Source organism: Manduca sexta, chromosome 10 (assembly GCF_014839805.1).
Source record: "Manduca sexta isolate Smith_Timp_Sample1 chromosome 10, JHU_Msex_v1.0, whole genome shotgun sequence".
NCBI classification, from domain to species: Eukaryota; Metazoa; Arthropoda; class Insecta; order Lepidoptera; family Sphingidae; genus Manduca; species Manduca sexta.
Genome location: NC_051124.1, coordinates 11,990,871 through 12,010,758, shown reverse-complemented (window position 1 = coordinate 12,010,758; position 19,888 = coordinate 11,990,871). Strand labels below are relative to the sequence as shown.

At 36.4% G+C, this 19,888-nt stretch overlaps 1 protein-coding gene across 1 annotated transcript; it reads right to left on the bottom strand.

Annotated features, from left to right (window-relative positions):
* Positions 1-124: 124 nt before the first annotated feature.
* LOC115452706 (sodium-coupled neutral amino acid transporter 9) lies at positions 125-17,582 on the bottom strand. Its single transcript, XM_037437093.1, has 12 exons — positions 17,452-17,582; positions 12,665-12,736; positions 11,951-12,083; positions 10,630-10,733; positions 9,441-9,598; positions 8,917-9,078; positions 8,380-8,586; positions 7,850-8,046; positions 6,858-6,962; positions 6,691-6,759; positions 6,002-6,165; positions 125-966 (listed from the first exon to the last, which is right to left on the bottom strand). Exons 1-12 carry the CDS (start codon positions 17,532-17,534, stop codon positions 795-797), a joined length of 1,626 nt encoding a protein of 541 aa, XP_037292990.1. The 5' UTR covers positions 17,535-17,582; the 3' UTR covers positions 125-794.
* Positions 17,583-19,888: the final 2,306 nt, after the last annotated feature.

The window sequence follows — 19,888 nt, the reverse complement described above, 5'->3', positions numbered from 1 at the left end:
TTGGACCTATTTTTATATCACTTTATAACAATGATATCCTAAATATAATTAATATTTATTAAATTATTTATGACTAGACAGTATATTAAAGTATTTGTACAGGAATATAAATTGAGTATTTTCATTGCAATTCGTATACTGAATTTCGTAATCTAGAAATTATCTGGAACCTAATAGTCTATACAGCTCTGATCAATAAAGTTATTGCTATAGTGTATAGTTAAAGCCGGGGGCGGATTCAATTACTTTTTTGAGTGACATTTTACATCTTACGTACAGTCAGCCTCCAATAAACGTAAGCAGACAAAGGCCAAATGCATTAATATGGAATGTCTATCTATCAACGAACACAGTAATGTGTGATCGTCTCAAAAATCGAAAAGTGGTATTAAACTTCGCGATAACCTTTTTTTGTTCGTGGGGCAATAATTTGCAGTTACATTGGATTTTGCAGTCTCTAAAATATATATTACAAAAACCATTAATTCAGTAAGAGAAAAATGTCTCCTAAGTTGTCTCTGATAGACTTTTACTAAACAATATAGGTACTTTTACAAGGCAGATTAATTATGTCTTTGTGCTCAGGGAATTACCACTGTAATCATCCTGGCTCAAGAAAATACATAGTTCCCATCAAATAAACCCAAATATAACCAAAATGCATTATATCTGCACACAAATAAAGTACCCCCACACTGTAATCTCAAATCCGCCCCTGACCTACCAAGAGGTATACGGTCTCATTCTATTTACATCAAATCGGGGACAGGGGAACCCCTGACCTAGAAAGGTATTTACTCAGTAATAAAAAACTGCATAAGTAAGTTGACAGTCCCAAAGACCACTATAAGGAAGTAGAAAAGGCTTTTCCACCACGTCAGCCTCCCGCGCAGCTGTAGCGACCGCACTTGTAGTAGAGAGGGGAGCGCGAACACATGGACGAGACCGCTTATGGCTCCCGTGTATCTGAAACAATAATAGACTACAATAATTATACCGCCAATTTTATTTTATTATAAGGGAAATTTACTATTGTGCGACATTTGGCTACAGTATAGTGAACATATAAGCGGCGATAGCCTAGTTGGTTGTGGAACGGACCGCCGAGACGAATGTCCGCAGGTTCGAATCCCAAGGGCACGCAGCTTTGATTTTTCTAGAAAATTCTTTGTGAATTATCGCTTTCTTTAACGGTGAAGGAAAACATCGCGAAGTAACCTGCATACGTAAGAAATTCTCTATAGGAATTTTCGAGGGTGTGTGAAGTCTACCAATCCGCACTAGGCCAGCGTGGTGGACTAAGGCCTAAGCCCTCTCAGTAGTAGAGGAGGCCCGTGTCCGACAGCGGGTCAGTATATAATACAGGGCTGATATTATTATTATTATTATTATATTTTAAGTTTTTAAACTTCTCCCATTTCTGGGGTATTTCACCAGAGCTGCGGGCTTTTGGCCAAACAACTTCGGCGGTTGATATGTTAATCTATTGCTAGAAACTTTCTGACGATTCTGCACGTGTTTAGTATGACTGCCTTCTGCATTAGCGTGAATGTGAGTGGATGAATGTTTAGGGTTTTCAGGCTAGTGTGCAGTGTTTTAGGGATTACGCCGGTGCTGGATATAACGATGGGGACTGTCTTCACAGATTGCACTCTCCATTGAGTTTTCAATTCAATGGTCAGGTCTGCATATTTTGTGAGTTTATTAGTATGTGTGGCCGTGAGATTGTGTGTGTTGGGGATTGCGATGTCTATGAGGTAAACTGTCTTACTATGTTTATCGTGTAGTGTGATATCAGGGCGGTTGTGATGTACGGTCTTGTCTGTAAGTATAGTTCTGTCCCAGTATAGTTTGTAGTCAGGTGATTCTAGGATAATTTGAGGTGTATATTTATAATATGCTGTTTTTCTGTGATGAGTTTGTGCTTGTATGCGAGTGTCTGGTGTATGATTGCCGCTACCTGATCGTGTCTGTGCTTGTAGTCTGTCTGTGTGATGGAGGAGCATGCGCCTGTGATGTGTTGGATGGTTTCTGGGTGTTTATGACAGTGTCGGCAATGATCACTACTTAGACTACTGTCTCGGATTATGTGTTTCCTATAGTTTTTAGTGTCTATAACCTGATCTTGAATGGCCTGCATGAATCCTTCTGTTTCAGGGAAACAGCTCGCCACGCTTTAACCATGCGTTTGACGCTATTTTGTCAACATTAGGGTTAGTTAAATCGTGACGATGACGGCCGTGCAGAGATTTTTGTGTCCAGATGTCAATCTTTTGTTGTTTGGTGGTTATAGGCATTTCTTTTGTGTGATCAGCGAGAAATAGTGGCGTGTATTTATCTACTTCACAGATAGCTTTGTGCAGTGTGGAATGCAGTGAACGATTGTGGAAGAATGATCTGAGCGACATGATTTGTTTATTGTGTAAGTTTGTTATATCTATTAAACCCCTGCCACCTTCGCATTTAGGTAGGGTCATTCTCTGTATACAAGCTCTTGGGTGGTGTTTTCTATGTTTAGTCATTGCAGTGTTAATGATTCTTTGAAGGTTTTTTAAATCTGTTTGTGTCCAGCGTATTACACCAAACGAGTAAGTTAGAATAGGGACGGCAAAGGTGTTTATAGCTTTGATGGTGTTGCGAGCATTTAGGTGGGTGTGTAGTACTTTATGTAGTCTAGTCCTGAAATTTTGTTGCAGTAGCTGTTTAATGTTCTTGTGGTGGAGCTCCTGTGACTGATGATATCCTAGGTACTTATATCCTTCCACTGGGTCTACAGCATCTATTACCTCTTGATTTGCCAATTTGTAAGAGGCGGGTACTATTGTTCCTTTGTGGACTGATTGAATCTTGCATTTATCTACGCCAAATTCCATGTGTATATCGTGTGAAAATGTTTGAACGATGTCAGCTAGGGTGCGTAGGTCCTTTAGAGTGTTACTGAAAAGCTTTATATCGTCCATGTACATGAGATGAGATAGTGAAATTTGATGTGTGTCATGTTTAATTTTGTATCCGAAATTATTTTTATTAAGCATATTAGATAATGGGTTAAGGGCTAGACAGAACCAAAGGGGGGCTTAAGGCGTCACCCTGGAATATGCCTCTTTTATGGAGATGGATTCGGTTTCAGTAGTTTTGCCAGAATTACATATTTTTAGTTTAGTACTCCAGTTTAACATTGTTTTTTCCAAAAAACTTATAATTGCAGGGTTAATTTTATAGTGTTTTAAGATATATATTAGCCAGGTGTGTGGTACTGAGTCGAAAGCCTTCTTATAATCTATGTACATGGTGTGGATGTCTAGTTTTTGAATAACTGCTTGTTTTGAAACTACTGCGTCGATGGTGAGCTGTTCCTTACATCCCTGACTATTTTTCGACAACCCTTTTGTTCTTCTGCCAAGATTTGTTGTTCCTGTGTGTATTTGTAAATGGTTTCGCTTAAACAAGCTGTAATTATTTTATAAATGTTTTGGAGACAAGTGATTGGTCGATATTTGGCGGGGTTTTCAGTATCGGATAAATCTTTTGGTAGCATATATGTTACGCCTTGCGTGATGAAGGCCGGCATTGTATAAGGTAAATTGATGAATGAATTTATGTGTTTTAGAAGTAGTGAGTGTACGGAAGTTAACTTTTTATACCAAAAATTGTGTATGTTATCAGATCCGGGAGCTTTCCAGTTATGGGTTTTTGATATTACAGCTTTTAAAAGATCTATGGGGATATTATCAAATTCCATTTCTGGGATATTCTTAAGTATTTGTCTATCTTCCGTAATCCACGAGTTTTCTATGTGCTCAACTGGGTTCGACCAAATATTGGACCAAAAGGCGTGTAAAGTTTCTGGAGTTGGCAAAGGTGAATTATTTTCTGGCGAGCTATTAGGCGATGTGAGATTTCTATAGAATAATTTTTCATTGTTACCAAAGTGCTTATTTTGTACTTTCCTGAGTGTAGTCTCCTTATATCTGCGCATCCGACTTGCGAGAGCGTTTAATTTTTGCTTGAGAGTATCTAAGTAGTGGCTAAGGTCATTGTTTAGTGTCTCGTGTTGTGAATGGATTTTATACTGTTCTTTTATTTTATTTATATGCTTTTGCAAAGCTGTCGATCGGACGCCCCTTATATATTCTGTCAGACGCCCTATATTTGCTCTTAATTCGCTTATTCTGCCTTCTAGCCGTTTTTGCCACCTGGGTTTTCTTTCTAAGTTACTGTTTAGATTGCATGTGTCTAGGATTTTAACGCCATTAAATTTTGTAGCAGTATAAGCTGCGCAGTATATGATTGCATGAGTCGTTTTAAAATCAGTGTCAATAGTTACTATTTTTGTAAGTATATCAGTATTGAGGTAGTTGATTATAGATGCTAGTCTCTTCGAAGGTTTTAACTTTGGAAGGTAGGGTCGATTTGTAGGGTGTGTGTCTTTGAAAGTATGAAATGTTTCCCAGAACATTTCTTCTAATTGTTGTTGTAATTCTATTGATAGACTTGGTTGATCATTGCTATTTGTTGTTTGTCTTGGAGATAAGTCTATCTGTATGGTTATTGTTTCTATAGGGTCTGTAGAGATTACTGATGTGTCTTGTGCAAGCTGGGTTGAGTCTTCGAGAGCGCATGCGGTGTCAGAGATTAGTTCGTTTTGAACTTCTTGTCGAATTCTATTTAGTTGATCAGTTGATAGTAATCGGTTATTTACAATAGACCTACGCTGATCAGCAATCCTTTGTGCAGAGAGGTGGGAAATTGAAGGGCATTTACTAACGATATCTTGGTGTAAGAGGGGTCTGTATGTAGTTAGGTCAGTTTCGAGCTTTGTTAATCTATAGTAACTACGCATTATAGTTTCATTTAACTCGTTGGTCCATCTTATTCTATTGGATTGTGTGTGCTGTATGTCTGTGTTTGTGTTTAATGATAAGTGTTGGTTTTTAGACAGTAAATTTCTAACTTCTTCTTTGATATTTCTAATTTCCTCTTTAGTCAAAAGTTTCGTTGAACTATAGCACGGCGTTGATCTCCTACCCGTTGTTTTCCTACTTCCATATTAGGGAATTGTGCATTAAAGCGTGCGTGTAATGGTGTGAGGTAAGTTTTAGTGTTTGTTTCTAGATCAGTGAGGATGAAATAGTGGCGCATTATGAAAATGTTCATTTCTTTAGTCCATTTTTTGTGCGTGCGCCTTCCGTCATTGGCGGGTGCAGTAACATTGGCTGGAGTAGCCTCCTGCACAACATCCAAATCGGATTGAAGTAATGATGAGGGTGAGGGTGATGAATTTGATGAATGAGACTCTTCAATTCTATCAAGATACGAGGGTGGTGATGAAGGGATGGATGAAAATAATGAAGTTGGTGAGGAACATGACGATGATGGTGGGTCATGTTGGACTGCAACAGTTTGAAACCGGGCAGATTGGTGCGATACGGTGCCCTCCCCAGAATACGCAGGGCAGCCCGGGCTTAAAGGCCCGGGGCGGGATTCTCCATCGCGGTTAGCTCCGGTACCCGCCTGGGGTATTGTCCTGTTTCTTAGACGCATCGCATGTATATTGTTTTAATACTAGTGCTTCGTTAGTCATTGGTAAGTATATAGCTAAAAACTGCCAATGTCCGCCCCCCGCGTGGCATCAGATGTTCGTGCCGGACGTGAAGTTAGATTTGTGAGGGGCTTATTATTATTATTATTATATATAGTAAAATATAATGGAGTTTCCAGTTACTTCTAACAAAATCATTTTCACAATACATTCGCATTATCTAGTGGTCGTCCAGTGGCCGAAATCGACCGTCTAATTTTATATATTTGTAACACATATTCTACATAAATTTATTTTTTCTACGTTCCTCTATATGAACTTTAATTATGCCAAATCTGACACTCCATAGTCCATACGCGCAATCTGAACATATTTTCTTCACATATATACATAATATTTTGTTTTACAAGCATGTTTACCCAAACACATTCTAATCTATAGAATAGTCATAAATATTACCTTATAATAGTCCCAACGTTGGGACAGAAGCACGCGACCAGCACGCACATGATGACGATGGTGACATTGATGGTCATGGTGTAGCAGCGCGTCTCCTGCAGCGAAAGGAGCAGCATGGTCTCTGTACGCAGCATGTACGCCACTAATGGGTATACGGTAACCACCTGCACCAAAAAATGTTAGTACAGAAGGTTGGTATGGTAAGCGGACGGACGGGCGTATACTAGGGCTAATTATTTCTGCAATATGCGTTACCCTTTCGCGAGCGTGGGTAAAATATATGCCGAACTGCTTTTAAAAATTTCGCAACGAAAATCCTAAGTAAATTGATATTGTGTTATTTAATACAGTTTTTTGAAGCTTAATTAATTAGGTAGGGGTAGGGCGCGGGAGGGATTGCAGGAGTCTTGCTATAGATCGCTGTTTTAGTAGTCTTAGAAAATTCAAATCTAATTATGCCCGTTATTAGCATTGCTCTCATGTATAAGTGTTGTTTGTATCCTTCTTTGCAATAACTTGAGTGAAGGATCAGTATATAAGAAGTTTAATCTTAATTCTTAGTTTAGTACTACATAATTTTAATGATGTCCTACAAATTAAACATTCTGATATGTTTTTTTCGTATGAATACGCCCATGACTATACATAGGTATGATTTAAATAAATGAAGTTTACCCCAGAAAACTTACTTGAAACAACAACAAAACTCGCGCAACGGCTGTCATGATGTCGTGCATTTCGAAATTGTTTAAAATGTTCTGGAATCAAACGAAATTTGATAAATATTCGCATAAAATTCAATGATTCAATAATTGCACATGATATCAAGTAATCAACCGAATTCCATGATACTTACATCTTCAATACAAGACTTGGCGAGCGGAAAGCAGATGTAAAACACCGCGCCAACCATGGTATACGTTATCGTGACTAGTAGAAACGCTATTGTGAGATCTCTGCCCTGGAAATATAGAAGATATTTTTGTATACAACAGATCAAGGCGATAAGTAACGCGCTCGTTAAATGGTAACCGGCAGAACTGCCTGTGAAGAAGAAATATGAAGCACAATACAGAATTTCAAAGCACAGATTGTCTGGCTAACTGGTTGTTAAGACTCTTATTTCTTATGATCTTATATCTAGGTTATAGGTATTATACTGAATAGAAATAAAAACGCAACTGCTTTAAAAATAGACAAAATCTCGCATAAAGAGGCATAAATAATAATAATATCAGCCCTGTATTATATACTGTCCCATTTGTTGGGCACGGGCCTCCTCTACTACTGAGAGGGATTAGGCCTTAGTCCACCACGCTGGCCTAGTGCGGGTTGGTAGACTTCACACACCCTCAAAAATTCCTAATAGAGAATTTCTCAGGTATACAGGTTTCCTCACGATGTTTTCCTTCACCGTTAAAGCAAGCGATAATTCACAAAGAATACACACATCATTTTAGAAAAGTCAGAGGTGTGTGCCCTTGGGATTTGAACCTGCGGACTATCGTCTCGGCAATACGTTCCACACCCAACTAGGCTATCGCCGCTTTTTAAGAGGCATAACGTCTGGTAAAATATTTTTTGTGTACAACTATAGCAAAATGACCTTACTGCATCTGATGATAGGTGGAGTAGGGCCTAGGTAATATCGATTGTCGAGAGATGATTATCTACCTCAAGTCGTCACAATTATGCTGTCCTGTTCCACAGGCTGATCTCGGAAAATGACACATTTATGTGCTTAGGAAGGCGATTATGCCGAGTTTTTCACCAGTGACTGCTATCCTGGCGAATATAAATTCTCTTACACCAGAAAACCTTAAAAATAGAGCTTTATAAAGTCCTTACATTTTTATCTTGTCTGGAATTATTCCTCATGATGTCGATGATAATGTTGTGTATGTAGAAGGACAGCGCCAGCATGCCGCTGAGCACGGCAGCGTTCTTGAAGGCGCGGGTCTCGGTCCACGCGGTGCCCACGTTGATGCCCCAGGCGTAACCCTTCACGATGACGAAGATCAATAGATAGAGGACGGATAGTGTGCCTGAAATAGAACAATGGTTCAGACTGGCTTCCATAATGTTAAGAGGCAGAATTAAAGGCGATGATTATTTATTTGTAATTTCTGTTTACGGTTGTAGTTGATATTGTTTGTATGTATTCAAAGAAGATTTAATACCAAATAGTTTCTTAGTTAGTATTTTGTGGCTACTTAATGGTGGGTCTAAACATGCGACAATGTGGACATATAATACGAGAGTATTGCGATTTACTTTACGCTGGCTAGAGAGAACTATCAAACATTTAACTCGCGATCAAGCTTTCAGAAGACACAATAAATCAATCATAAAACTAACCACTTTCGCAACACACTCACCTAGCGAATTGAACTTGGTGAAGAACGAGACGTTCCTAAAGTTAAGCAGCGGGAAGACGATAATCGCGACGTAGAGCGGCGCGGTGGTGTGCAGCCCCCAGTACGGAGACTCCGGCGCCGCCGCCCGCGGGATCAGCAGCGATTCGTTCACCGCGTTCGGGCAGAGCAGCGTCGAGTTGTACTCTGTCGTGTTTGATGAGTGGAGATCTATGGATAAAGGATATCATTAATTTAGAATACTCAAGTAAAAGGTCATCAAATTTAATCTATTAAATGTAATGGTAGGTGCTCCGTATTCCAGAATCCGATAGTGCAATATCTGTTTTGCTGCCAGGCATCATTATGCTCTGGTTTGAATAACATTGAAGCTACTTTTATAGGGCTTTATGGGTATTTAAATCTTATTTCTCAGGGTGAAGAGCGCAGCGCAGTGCCATGCAATACTTTGTAATTCCAAAATAGATTTGTCAACCATCGGATGAGAGCGATTTACTCGTATCCTCAGACTTTTAATTCTAAATAGAAATTGAATATTACCAATGAAATAATTGACAGTGAAGTAAAGGAAGTTGGTGATGAGTATCCAGTAGACGATGTTGGCTCCAAGCAGCACCAGCAGGCTGAACCCGTGCGCCAGCACCTCCGCCCAGCCGCCCAGCAACGAGCGGCACAGGTCCGGCACTGAGCATGTGTCGCTACCTGATAACATAATGGTCTTATGGATGACCTGATAGATCTTTTACATTGTTTTAGGAAATAGGAAGAACAATACCAATCTAAAACGTCTGGGTAGATGTCACTGCAATGACTATTTCTACTGAGAAGCAGTAGAATGCATTGTTGTGTTCCGGTTTGAAGGACATTGTAGCCAGACTAACTACTGGGCATTATGAGAAATAACGTCTCACTTCTGAGTATGAGGTGCACGGAGTTTCATTCAGTACTTTGTAATAGAGAGTGTTGTATGGTGTTGCTAGTTTTTATGGGCAGTCATGTCACTTACCACCAAGCGAGCGGTATGCTCGTCACCTCATTCAATAGCAATAAAATACTAAACTTACCGTGATGCGCATTGACTCTGAGCAGGACATAGGCAGTGTAGAGACACAGCGCGGCCATGAATGCGACCAACACGAGTGCAGCAGGCAGACCCGCCTGCTCCACACCCCACGCCATCGTCAGCAAGGATGAGCCCATTATCGTGTTCCATACTGAGAAACTGGAGACAAGCATAAAGGTATTGGAATTAGAATTTGGATGATTAAAGAGTAAGATGGCGGCGGCTCGATGGCGTAGTTGTATCGCGATAAGTCACGTGCTGAAGTCTCGGGTTCGATCCACAGGTCGGGTAAAGTGGTACCTGTTATAGGGTTGCAAGTTAAATATTAACTTGCGAAATTTGCTCCCTCCTGGGTCCTCGTTTCGACACATTGGGCCGGGGCCATTCTTTTCGCACCTGGGCCATTGAATACTTAGTCATGTCACTGTCTGTCTGGAATGGTCCCCGGAGATTAGCAATAAGCTCGGTTGAGTAGGTCCTTATTACATAGGACACTATAGCTAGCGAAATTTTGGTGTGTTACACTAAATTTATTCTATAAAAAATAATTTGAGGTATGGAACTCTTAAGAGAAAAGAAGACGTTATGGTATTTATGGTATATAAAATAAACAGAAAAGTAGAAAACTGGTCTCGCTAAACGTTCCAAAGAGGAAAAATAATGAATGAATATTATGATATTGTTATTGGCTTTTTAAAACTATACTTTATATCAAGTAGGTAACACAAAGGCAATATACAAGGTTTTATAATACGACAGACAATTTTAATTGACATTCGTTAATAACAATAAGTTTACGTTAATGATATTGATTAATTAATAATAAGACACGTAGGGTCAGCATGAATTGCTTTCTTGTTATACTGTTTCCTCGATATTAATTCCTTGTTTTATGTCAGCGTAGTATTAACTATCTAGCTTGTGAAATGCCCAAAACTAAGCAATAAAAATCTTGTGCGGTTACTTTTTAGATTTAAAAACCATCAACTCGTTATGGAGAATTGCAATCTATTAATGAGAAAAATAGTACATCATGAAACGGTTACAAATAAATGATACAATAATTTCCCTTCTCTCTACCTCTTTAGCGACGCTGGTCTACGCACTTTTTTAAATTAAATAATGATTTTTTAGAGATTCGTTTTATTTAATTTTATGTGCAAGTTACCAAATATGCTAAATTTACTTACATTGTGATGAGCGAGTTCTGTTTCTTCTTTTCCATTTTTATTGAAGGTTCAAATCTCTTATTGTATGTGGCTAGTATGGCACTCGCAGAGAGATCCGCTGGGCCCTAAGAACAATACCATCATTTGTAGAAGAAATTATGCCAACGAGCTGGTGGGTTACATGAAAATAAATGAACACCATTGCGCATGAAGAATGGATGATAAAGAAATAAATAAAACTACTAGTGCGGAAGTTTGTGATTGAGAGCTATGCAATTTGCGTTGTATAAATTAATGGGTACCTTAATGGGTAAGCAAATGACTTACAAACGTTTTCAATAAACGATCCTAATCTTAATCTTAAATCGCATTCCAATAATGAACCACTCAAAATAACTCATTTGTATGCATGTGTACCTAACTTTGTTCTGACTGGTTAATTTTTAGCATAAATCGAAAAAAGCGAAATTGTGTTCGTTTATTGAAAATAGCAATAAGTTGCTTGTTTGTTACTAGCTAAAAAACATCTCTTGGACGAATTTAAGGCTTCAAGTACTTAATGTATTTCGGTTTTTAATGTTTTTCGGTTAAAAGTTTCTAGAAGCATTCTACTTAGGAATCATTTTGAATTTAAATATTAGGAGATTAGATTATATTATTAGATTTAAACATGTGAGAGGTGATAATAAGCTAAAAACGGGTTACATAATTATCTTGTTAAACAAATTGTACAAGACATTAATGGCGTCAGGGGCCAACCGATTTGAACCTGTGGAGTTTAGATAAATAGCCAGCAACAGCATCATTAACAGAATGGCGATAACGACCTTCTTTCAATTTAGAACTAAGATAGTACTTGTAGTAACCAGTTTTGGCGGCATCCTAGCCTTATTCAGTATGCCACACGATATTTTGACGGTGCAATACAAACGTAATGCATCGCTATGCGTTTAAGAAGATACAAATTGGCAGCAGAATACCGTTATACTCAAATTTCACGAAGATAAATTTACATAGCCGTGTTACGAGTTTACATTGCCATAGAGAATAAGGGTCGTGGTTGTGTAATACATAGCCCTGACACGGGATTAATCTTAACCCTCTGGTTACGGTTGCTTAATTTTTTTTAAATTTAATTGACAAACTACGCATAGCTTAAACTATCTAAGCCGAAGGCATGACATTTTACTCACGATCATTAAGAGTTAAAGTAGCATAATATGAAAGGATGTTTGAAAATACATCCCTTAAGTTGTTAAATAGGGGATGAGACTAATATGAATTCTAATCTAATCTATATACTTATTCTTATTATTAGAATTATTCTTCATAGACTACTTACCAAAGAATCCGCAGAGGCCGTGCCTATAGTTTTGTACAGCGTGGGCGTGGAAGTACCCAACAACGGCGCCGCCTCCAAGCGACTCATGGCGCTGAGGTAACTTGGACTCGTGCTGGTGCTTGGAGAGTGGTATCTATATACAGTACATGTTGATTAGTCTAGATTATCTTGATAGCGCAGGCCATAGCCTCATCAGGGTTCACAAACTCTTAGATACCGAAATTGTTTCTGAGATTGGGCAATATACGTAAGTATTTCTAATAGTATTCTACCGAAAATTGAATATTTTTGAAGGTATCGATCAATAGTGGTCCTAGGAACCAACAACATTAAAATATTAATAAATAAAATAAAAGTATATTTTTGCAATATATGAGTAAGCAGGGCCTTCTTCTAGAAGATAAAAGTATAGACGAAGAACACTCTAAAAATCAAAAATAGATCAGGAAAATTTACTATGAAAAATATGAATGTTGCTATTTATATTCCCAACTATAGAATTAAATACCTGCTTATAATACAAAATTGCAATTAATGACAAACTCTCAATGCGAATTATTCATTATATAAACATCAACCGTAACAATGTAAGAATTACGATGATTTACAATATTTAATATTTCCAGAACATATCGCAATTTTGATTAACATTTCAAATTATCGTTAATTAAAACGCGAATTATCTAAAATATTATTAGTGTAGCGACAACTTACATGTGTTTATATCTTCTTCTGTCATCACAATATTCACAATCAGAAAAGTCAGAGCAGGCACTGCCGAACACTCTGTAACAAGACGGTATAGATCGATGTAACGTCTGCCGCGGCTTGTCTCCAAGTGCCAAGATAATCACAAATTACCGACCGATTTATAAACATTGTTGTAGGTACCTACATAAATTAATCGGCAATGTCTACAGTTTCTTCAGTAGTTATTAGTTATTGTAGGAATTTAATCTACGATATTTATTGGTTTTGTTTTTAAACATAATGCACTCTTAGAACTAAGATGACCATACTCAAAAAGATCTTTCTGGGAAATGAATAAAAAAGATTTGAAAGCAATTTACAAGGCAGTGAATTGGGCGGCTGTCGAAAGTGAGAATCTCTGCTTCTATTCTATAATTTTTTCTTTTTCTCGTCATAGGGTTATAGAGCATGCTACGAAGTTTTTTTTAACAAAATCTAGTACTTAATATATACCTTTTGACTTGTGTCACTTTAGTACTAAGGGGGCGATAAGTATTATTTAAGACAATATTTTATTCAAAAGCAAAATATATTGATTTCCTTCAAAAAATATTTTTTTATGATTTACTTTATTCTTTCTTCACCTTTCTATATAGGTAGGTATATAATAAATTACAGATATTGAAGAAAATCTAATATGGGACTTTATTAGAGCAACAGAAGCGAAAACAATCGTTTTTAGCATTTTAAAGCCTGTGTGTTGAAAATAAATAAAACAAAATTGCAAATTTATTACAGTAGCATACTTATAAAAAAGTCTGTGTTATGGCATAATACCTATTATCTATTTCTTCAAGATGGAATTATTTGTATATTTACTGTTCCATAGTTTTATTAAAAAAGATACAACCTTATCTATTATTTATAGATTTTTATTTTAAGGCGATACCTCAAGGTCCATTTTCATACATTTTGTTTCGGCTTTAATCTGGGTAACTAAACAAGTATTGGCAAGTAAAGAATTTAAATTCACGTCTAGTTAGTGATTAGTTCTCGCAGTTGAAGAAAAACGTAAAATAATTAATAATCATGGATATTTCGGCCTTTAAAATTTAATATGACGAAATTTTAAAGGCAGAAATATCCATGATTATTAATTATTTTTACATTTTCAACTGCGAGAACTAATCACTAACTAGACGTGAATTAAATTACTATACTGTTTATTACAGATTAAAGGCGAAACAAAATGTATGAAAATGGACCTTGAGGTATCGCCTTAATAACCGCTATCGGGTCGGAAGTTGTTAAATTACTAACTGTTGATATTATAAAGCGTCTGCGCGACGCGGCACAAGTCATATGAAAAATAATGCCCAACAAGATGAAGCAACCACATGCTCGTACTTAAAAAAATATAGGAAGACTTAGAGTAAACATTGGCGTAGCCAGCTTTCAGCTCAAGCGAGGGGGGAGCAAATATCAGATCCAGCGGCGGGGGATAGAGTGGAAATTTCATGTAGGTGGTCCCAATAATTCAACACACTACACAAATAATTACACACAAAAGTATGTACTGGTCTTGAGTCCAGGGGAAGAGAGGTCACCTGTCTTCCTCTGCTCCCATCTGGGACTTCCTATAGCTGGGGATGGGATAAATATCATAAATTGAAAAAACAGCAAAAGTGAATCCTAAGCGATGTAAGTTACGATAATATAACGATCGTATGATACAAGTATACGATACGATCCCTGTTTCAATGTTGCATTTAACGAGCTGAAGTCGAAAGTGTCCCTGATAAGCAGGATGCTGTACTGATAAGAGCTGTCAACGCACTGAACACACTTTCCCTTGATCTCACGCACCGAGATAATTTGCCAGTATTCTGAAGCGTACGACTTTTGAACCCTATTAAAATTAAAATACGAGGTCCGTATCAGTCCCTTGTATCGCTTGGCATTGGATGTTTTTTGTATATTGCGATTAAGTTCTCAATATAGCCGTAGTTTATCGTTTTTATAATATGTCCTATTTTGTGTTTTTATTTCTAATCTATACTAATATATAAACTCTGAAGAGTTGTTTGTTTGAAGTTGCTTATTAAATTTTATTAATATTTTCCTTTCCCGTCTTGGCTGAGCTGAAAACTGGCTACGCCCATTTTTATGCGCATTAGTAACAATTACCTAAATAAATAGACAATAAAAACTTACTTATATATTAAACATTTATTTAGAGTTTTTGGTAACTATTTCACCGAATTGTTTTAGTTATTATAAATATCTTACGCTTTTCTATAAATACGCTTATTTACTATTTGTATTGATTTATATTTCAAGATAAATGGATGATGAAAGATTTATCGATATTTCGTCATGTTTCTATTTTGTTTTACTATCTTAGTGTACTTTGTTACTTACATGTGTACATCAAGGAACCGAGCGTAGTATCCATGGCGTCATCGGACCTGTTTTGATTTTTCAGTAGGGCTCTTGTGTACATTTGCAATTATAATTAGATAACACTATATGTGTAAATCACGACCCAAAAGATTTAATACAGTCATGCGACCTCTTCAACAGTAATCATTATATTTCAGTCAATTTACATAAAACCGTAATGTATTATTAACCTAAACTTTCCTCAAGAATCTTTTAGTAAAAACCGTACAAAAATCCGTTCACTAGATTTTGAGAAAATCGATCGCATACAGTCAGACAGCTTTTGGGGACTTTTTTTATAATATTTATAGGCAGATCATTAAATTAAAATAAATAACTTGCTAACCATATGCAATTAAACCAATACATAGCAATTGTAAGATAAAAGTTATAATTATTAATAATATAGATCTGAAATTAATTATGGCCATAAAAGTCTACTCGTTGGGTATAACCAGGGGATAAAATAAGTGATATAAAAGATAATCAAGTCTACCAATTATCATTGAACGTCGCAACGTGAATTTGCGTAACGCGTATTGGTTGAGTTGATAACTAAGGTCACGGGTTCGATTTCCAATGCGCAAAAAATGTATTTGTTATACCTAATTCATGCAAATGTTTATTCCGGGTGTACCTTTTCGATGTCTTCTGGTTATTAGCGAGTATAAGCTATCACTAGACATATTTTTAAACTGACCAAAACGCAACGAGGACAATTCATATTCATTAAGTACTTTTTTTGCTTGATTCTTCAAGGAGCCTTGTATTATGTTACGATTATATCGTTCCTACGTCCATTCCGATAGGCTGCTACTTTCTCCTTATCATATTCCCAAAATATTTCTTTATCACCAAAAATATAAAGCACCTTTGCAATTACTTAGGGATAGTAAATTTTGATTGCCTCGGTGGCGCAACTGTAATGCGCGCGCTGTAAGAGTACGACTGCCCTGCTGAGGTCCTGGGTACGAATCCCGAGTTTGGTCAAAATAATTGTGACTAGATTTATCCACCTTAAAAATTAGTTAGTCGGAGCTCGGAGCCAGGAAACTATAAAATTAAAAAAAGGTATTCAAAATATGGAGTAACGTAGCTTTAATTATAAAACTGTTCAGCAGGACCTTGGTAGCGGACGTGTGTTTGCATTCATATAAAATTATCAGTATCTACTTAATACTTATGTTCGTGACATTGTCACTTCACGTCGCAGTCTCGACCTTGCACGACCATGGCACTCTATATATATTAAATTTAATCTAGCAAGTTCTTACAGCAATAATTTTATTGCGCACGAACTTTCAGATACGTTTACACTAGCCGCAATAGTTCTGTGTACATGCGATTTGTCAAGTCCAGCAAGCTTTAAAACGTGCGGTTGTAACCTGCGCAAGGTCAGAATACATAATAAACTTGCCTGCAAATGGTGAAATGATTTCTACCTAATATATTTGGGTTTTATTTTTTTTAATGTCTTTTGTTATTATATTTGAATGACTAACTGAACATGCTGCTCGCCTGATGGTAAGTGATACGACCGCCCATAAACAGTAGTTACTCCACGCATAACTTAAAATAACAAAGTACTGTGTGACACTCCACTACACTCGTCATCCTCAGACATAAGATGTCAAGTTTCATGATGCCCAGTATTTATATTGGGTATAATGACCTTCGAATCGGAACACGACATTGCATACACACTGCTGCTTAGCCGCAAAATAGACATTGACGGCCTCTCGCATACGAGACATTTACCACCAATACTTAAATATTCATTTCCTTCCTCTAATTAAAGTCTAGGTACTAGTTAATCAGACAAGTTTTAACATGCAATATAGGCAGACCTAGCGGAATTCCTGACCTGCCTGATGGTGTTGGATCGTCAACGGCCATCGCAGGGGATGGATTCATCGCTGTCGTAAATAGAATCATATTATTGTTCGTATATTCGGATTTAATATTTGCAAATTTTGCGAGACTTTACATAAGATTATAGCTGGTCATTGACCTCCACATTTTTAGCGCGAAAGACACAATTATCTATCTATACTTTAATAAAAGTATACTTACTTTTAAAAGTTCGTTTGAACGCGATTAGCTCAGAAACTACCAACGGATTTCGATGAAATTTCGTATGGAGGTAGTTTGAAACCCTGGGTAGGACAGTGTACTTTCTATCCTGGGAAAATATATAGCGGGACTTTTATCCCGGAAATCTCTCCCGTGTGGGAACGGCGAGCAAAAGCTAGTAAGTACCTAATAATATACCTAGGTATCTAGATTACGTAGGTTGTATCTACTTTAAAGGTACTACGTCCATGTTACTGCTAAAATTATAATTACTACATAAATAAAACTAAACTCACTCATAACTGTCGACGGATTGCACAGAGCTCGGTGCCGACTGGTCGTCGTAGTTTTTTCGAGATATACTTTTCATTAAACGCATCTTTAAGATTTCGCGAATCACACACCCAACAGGGCCACAGTTCGAGACTCGTTTGGTAGATAACGTACAACTATAATTTATTCTTATTGTTATCGTGTAAGTGAGATAACCAGCGAAATTGTGCTCGTCATAGACGCAATTGTAGTATTTATTCATATTTACTTTGTAGGATAGGTTCTATAGGTAAAAGTTATATCGGTATATTACAGTGGGGAAAGGTGAAATTTTCCGAAAAAGAACCCGATCCAACTTATAGGTACTAATATGCAGAATTGAAATTATTAGATTTTAAATAAATTCTACGAAAAGGAAAGCCGGCAAAAATCGTGTTCTATGGACATTTCGCAACAAACAAATTACAAGGTTCATTTTACGGATAAAATAAGAAACTAACTAATGGGTAAGAGGTGCAAATGGTTATTGTGCAACATAAAAAACCGCGAATCACCGTAGAACAATGCAATGGTGCAGACGGAATTCTAACTTGTTCTCCATCAAAAATAGCTAAATAGCTGGCGAATGGCGCGAAACGTGTGCATGACTTGAAGTTTAATTTTATTTACATCAGTTTCCAAAACAAATTGGCGTCTTGCTTGCTCCCATACGAATAACTATTAAGATCTTAGAGTTATTTTTAGTTTAATTTCCTATTTATTTATTAATATTGTCTTGCAGAACGATAGCTACATTGTCTTGTTCTATTAACTTGAATCAGAAAGTTCCATTTGTGCTGTTTACAGTGTTGCATCGCTTTCATATATATTTATAAAGTTCAAACAATATTTTGAAATAACATGTTTTGTAATCCACTTATAATAAAAGTCAAGTATAAATAATAATATTTATTTACAATAACCTAACATAGTTGATACATGGATGCAAACAGATCTGTTATTCTTCACATACATTTCACTACATTGTTGCGTAAATATACATATATTGGTTTACTATCCGATTTTCAAAGCATATATAGTTTTTTCTTTGGCTAATAAATAGTAATACTAAAAATAGTTATGACTAAAATTTTGAATTATTACTAACATTCATCTCATACATTCATTAATGTTATGCCATGGTATGACTGCTCCAGGCAGGTTATCTTAAGTCGACAGGACAACTTCTAATGAAATAAAACATTTTTCATAAAGCAACATTTGTCCTTAGTATAACAATATGGCAGCTTTCAAAATGCACAATAATCAAGTTAAAAGAGAATGATTTTATTTTTAGATTATCTTGTTACAGTCATTTTCAGTATATAATCCCAATCACAATCTTTAATCTAATTTTGAGAATGAACAAATCAAAATAACACATTTGTAAGCTTGTCAAAAGATACTTTATTTTGATTGGTCGAATCGAATAATGTGATTCAAAATGCTTATTGAAAATAGTGGTTAATCTACGTCCTATTAAGTTCTGGACAAACAAAATTTTTAAGTGATTCACACAAACTTTTACACCATTTATCCCCTAAAGAGCAGACAGGGACATTTTCTGCTATCTGAATTCCGTCCCATAATGTGATTGGAGGCAAGCCTATTACCATATTGGGTACAAATGCCAGACTTTAGGCTGATATTGAGTAGAAATATACAATATAATTTTGTCTGAGACCTCTGCACTGCTGTTGTCCTATCATACAAATATGCCACCAAGGAATATTAATTTGTTTTCAATAACTTATCAAGTGACATAAAATTTGCCATATTTGCCTTTATGTTATGACATTATCACATAAAGTATGCGAAATCTTTATCTTTTATGGAACCACTGCAATTGTACAGTCATTATTAAGGTTATTGTTTGTCAGAATATTGTAACTTTAGGACAGATATAACTAAAATAAATAGGGAACATCATATTTCATCATCATCATCATATTCGCTCACATACAAAACTTAACACTTTAGATGTTGAAACCCATTTTTCTCATGCACGCTTTATGTTCTTCTATCAGAGGGCCGCAATTCTCTTCGCCGTTTTCAATTATACTGTAAATAAAATCATTGTGTTTAGTACACAATAGTGTAATTTTGTAAAGTTGCCATGAAATTATTACACATTTATGCGGACAGAAACAGTTATAATATATCCGGTGATATTGCATTTGGTAGAAGTTTTATAAGCAAATATGTACGGAAATTTAAAAAGAATGATAAAGTTATTTCTGACAATTTAACCATATTCGTAAACTTTTTTAAAAGGAAGTTTTATTTAAATACGATAAAGTACATATTTAATACGGTGTTCTTCAAAATTGTTGCGTAATATTAAAGTTTTAATGGATTAAAAATATAACCTTACCATGCATCCCGTGCTCTTTTAGTCTCGGGGCAAGCGCAGCACGGCTT

Bases quoted from the DNA above. Each gene is read 5' to 3' on its own strand.
- LOC115452706 (XM_037437093.1), bottom strand. From the start codon at position 17,534: ATGCGTTTAATGAAAAGTATATCTCGAAAAAACTACGACGACCAGTCG. The intron at 10,734-11,950 runs GTAAGTAGTCTA...TATTGTTCTTAG, and splicing joins CGGCCTCTGCGGATTCTTTG to GGCCCAGCGGATCTCTCTGC. The intron at 8,047-8,379 runs GTGAGTGTGTTG...GTTCTATTTCAG, and splicing joins CACCAAGTTCAATTCGCTAG to GCACACTATCCGTCCTCTAT.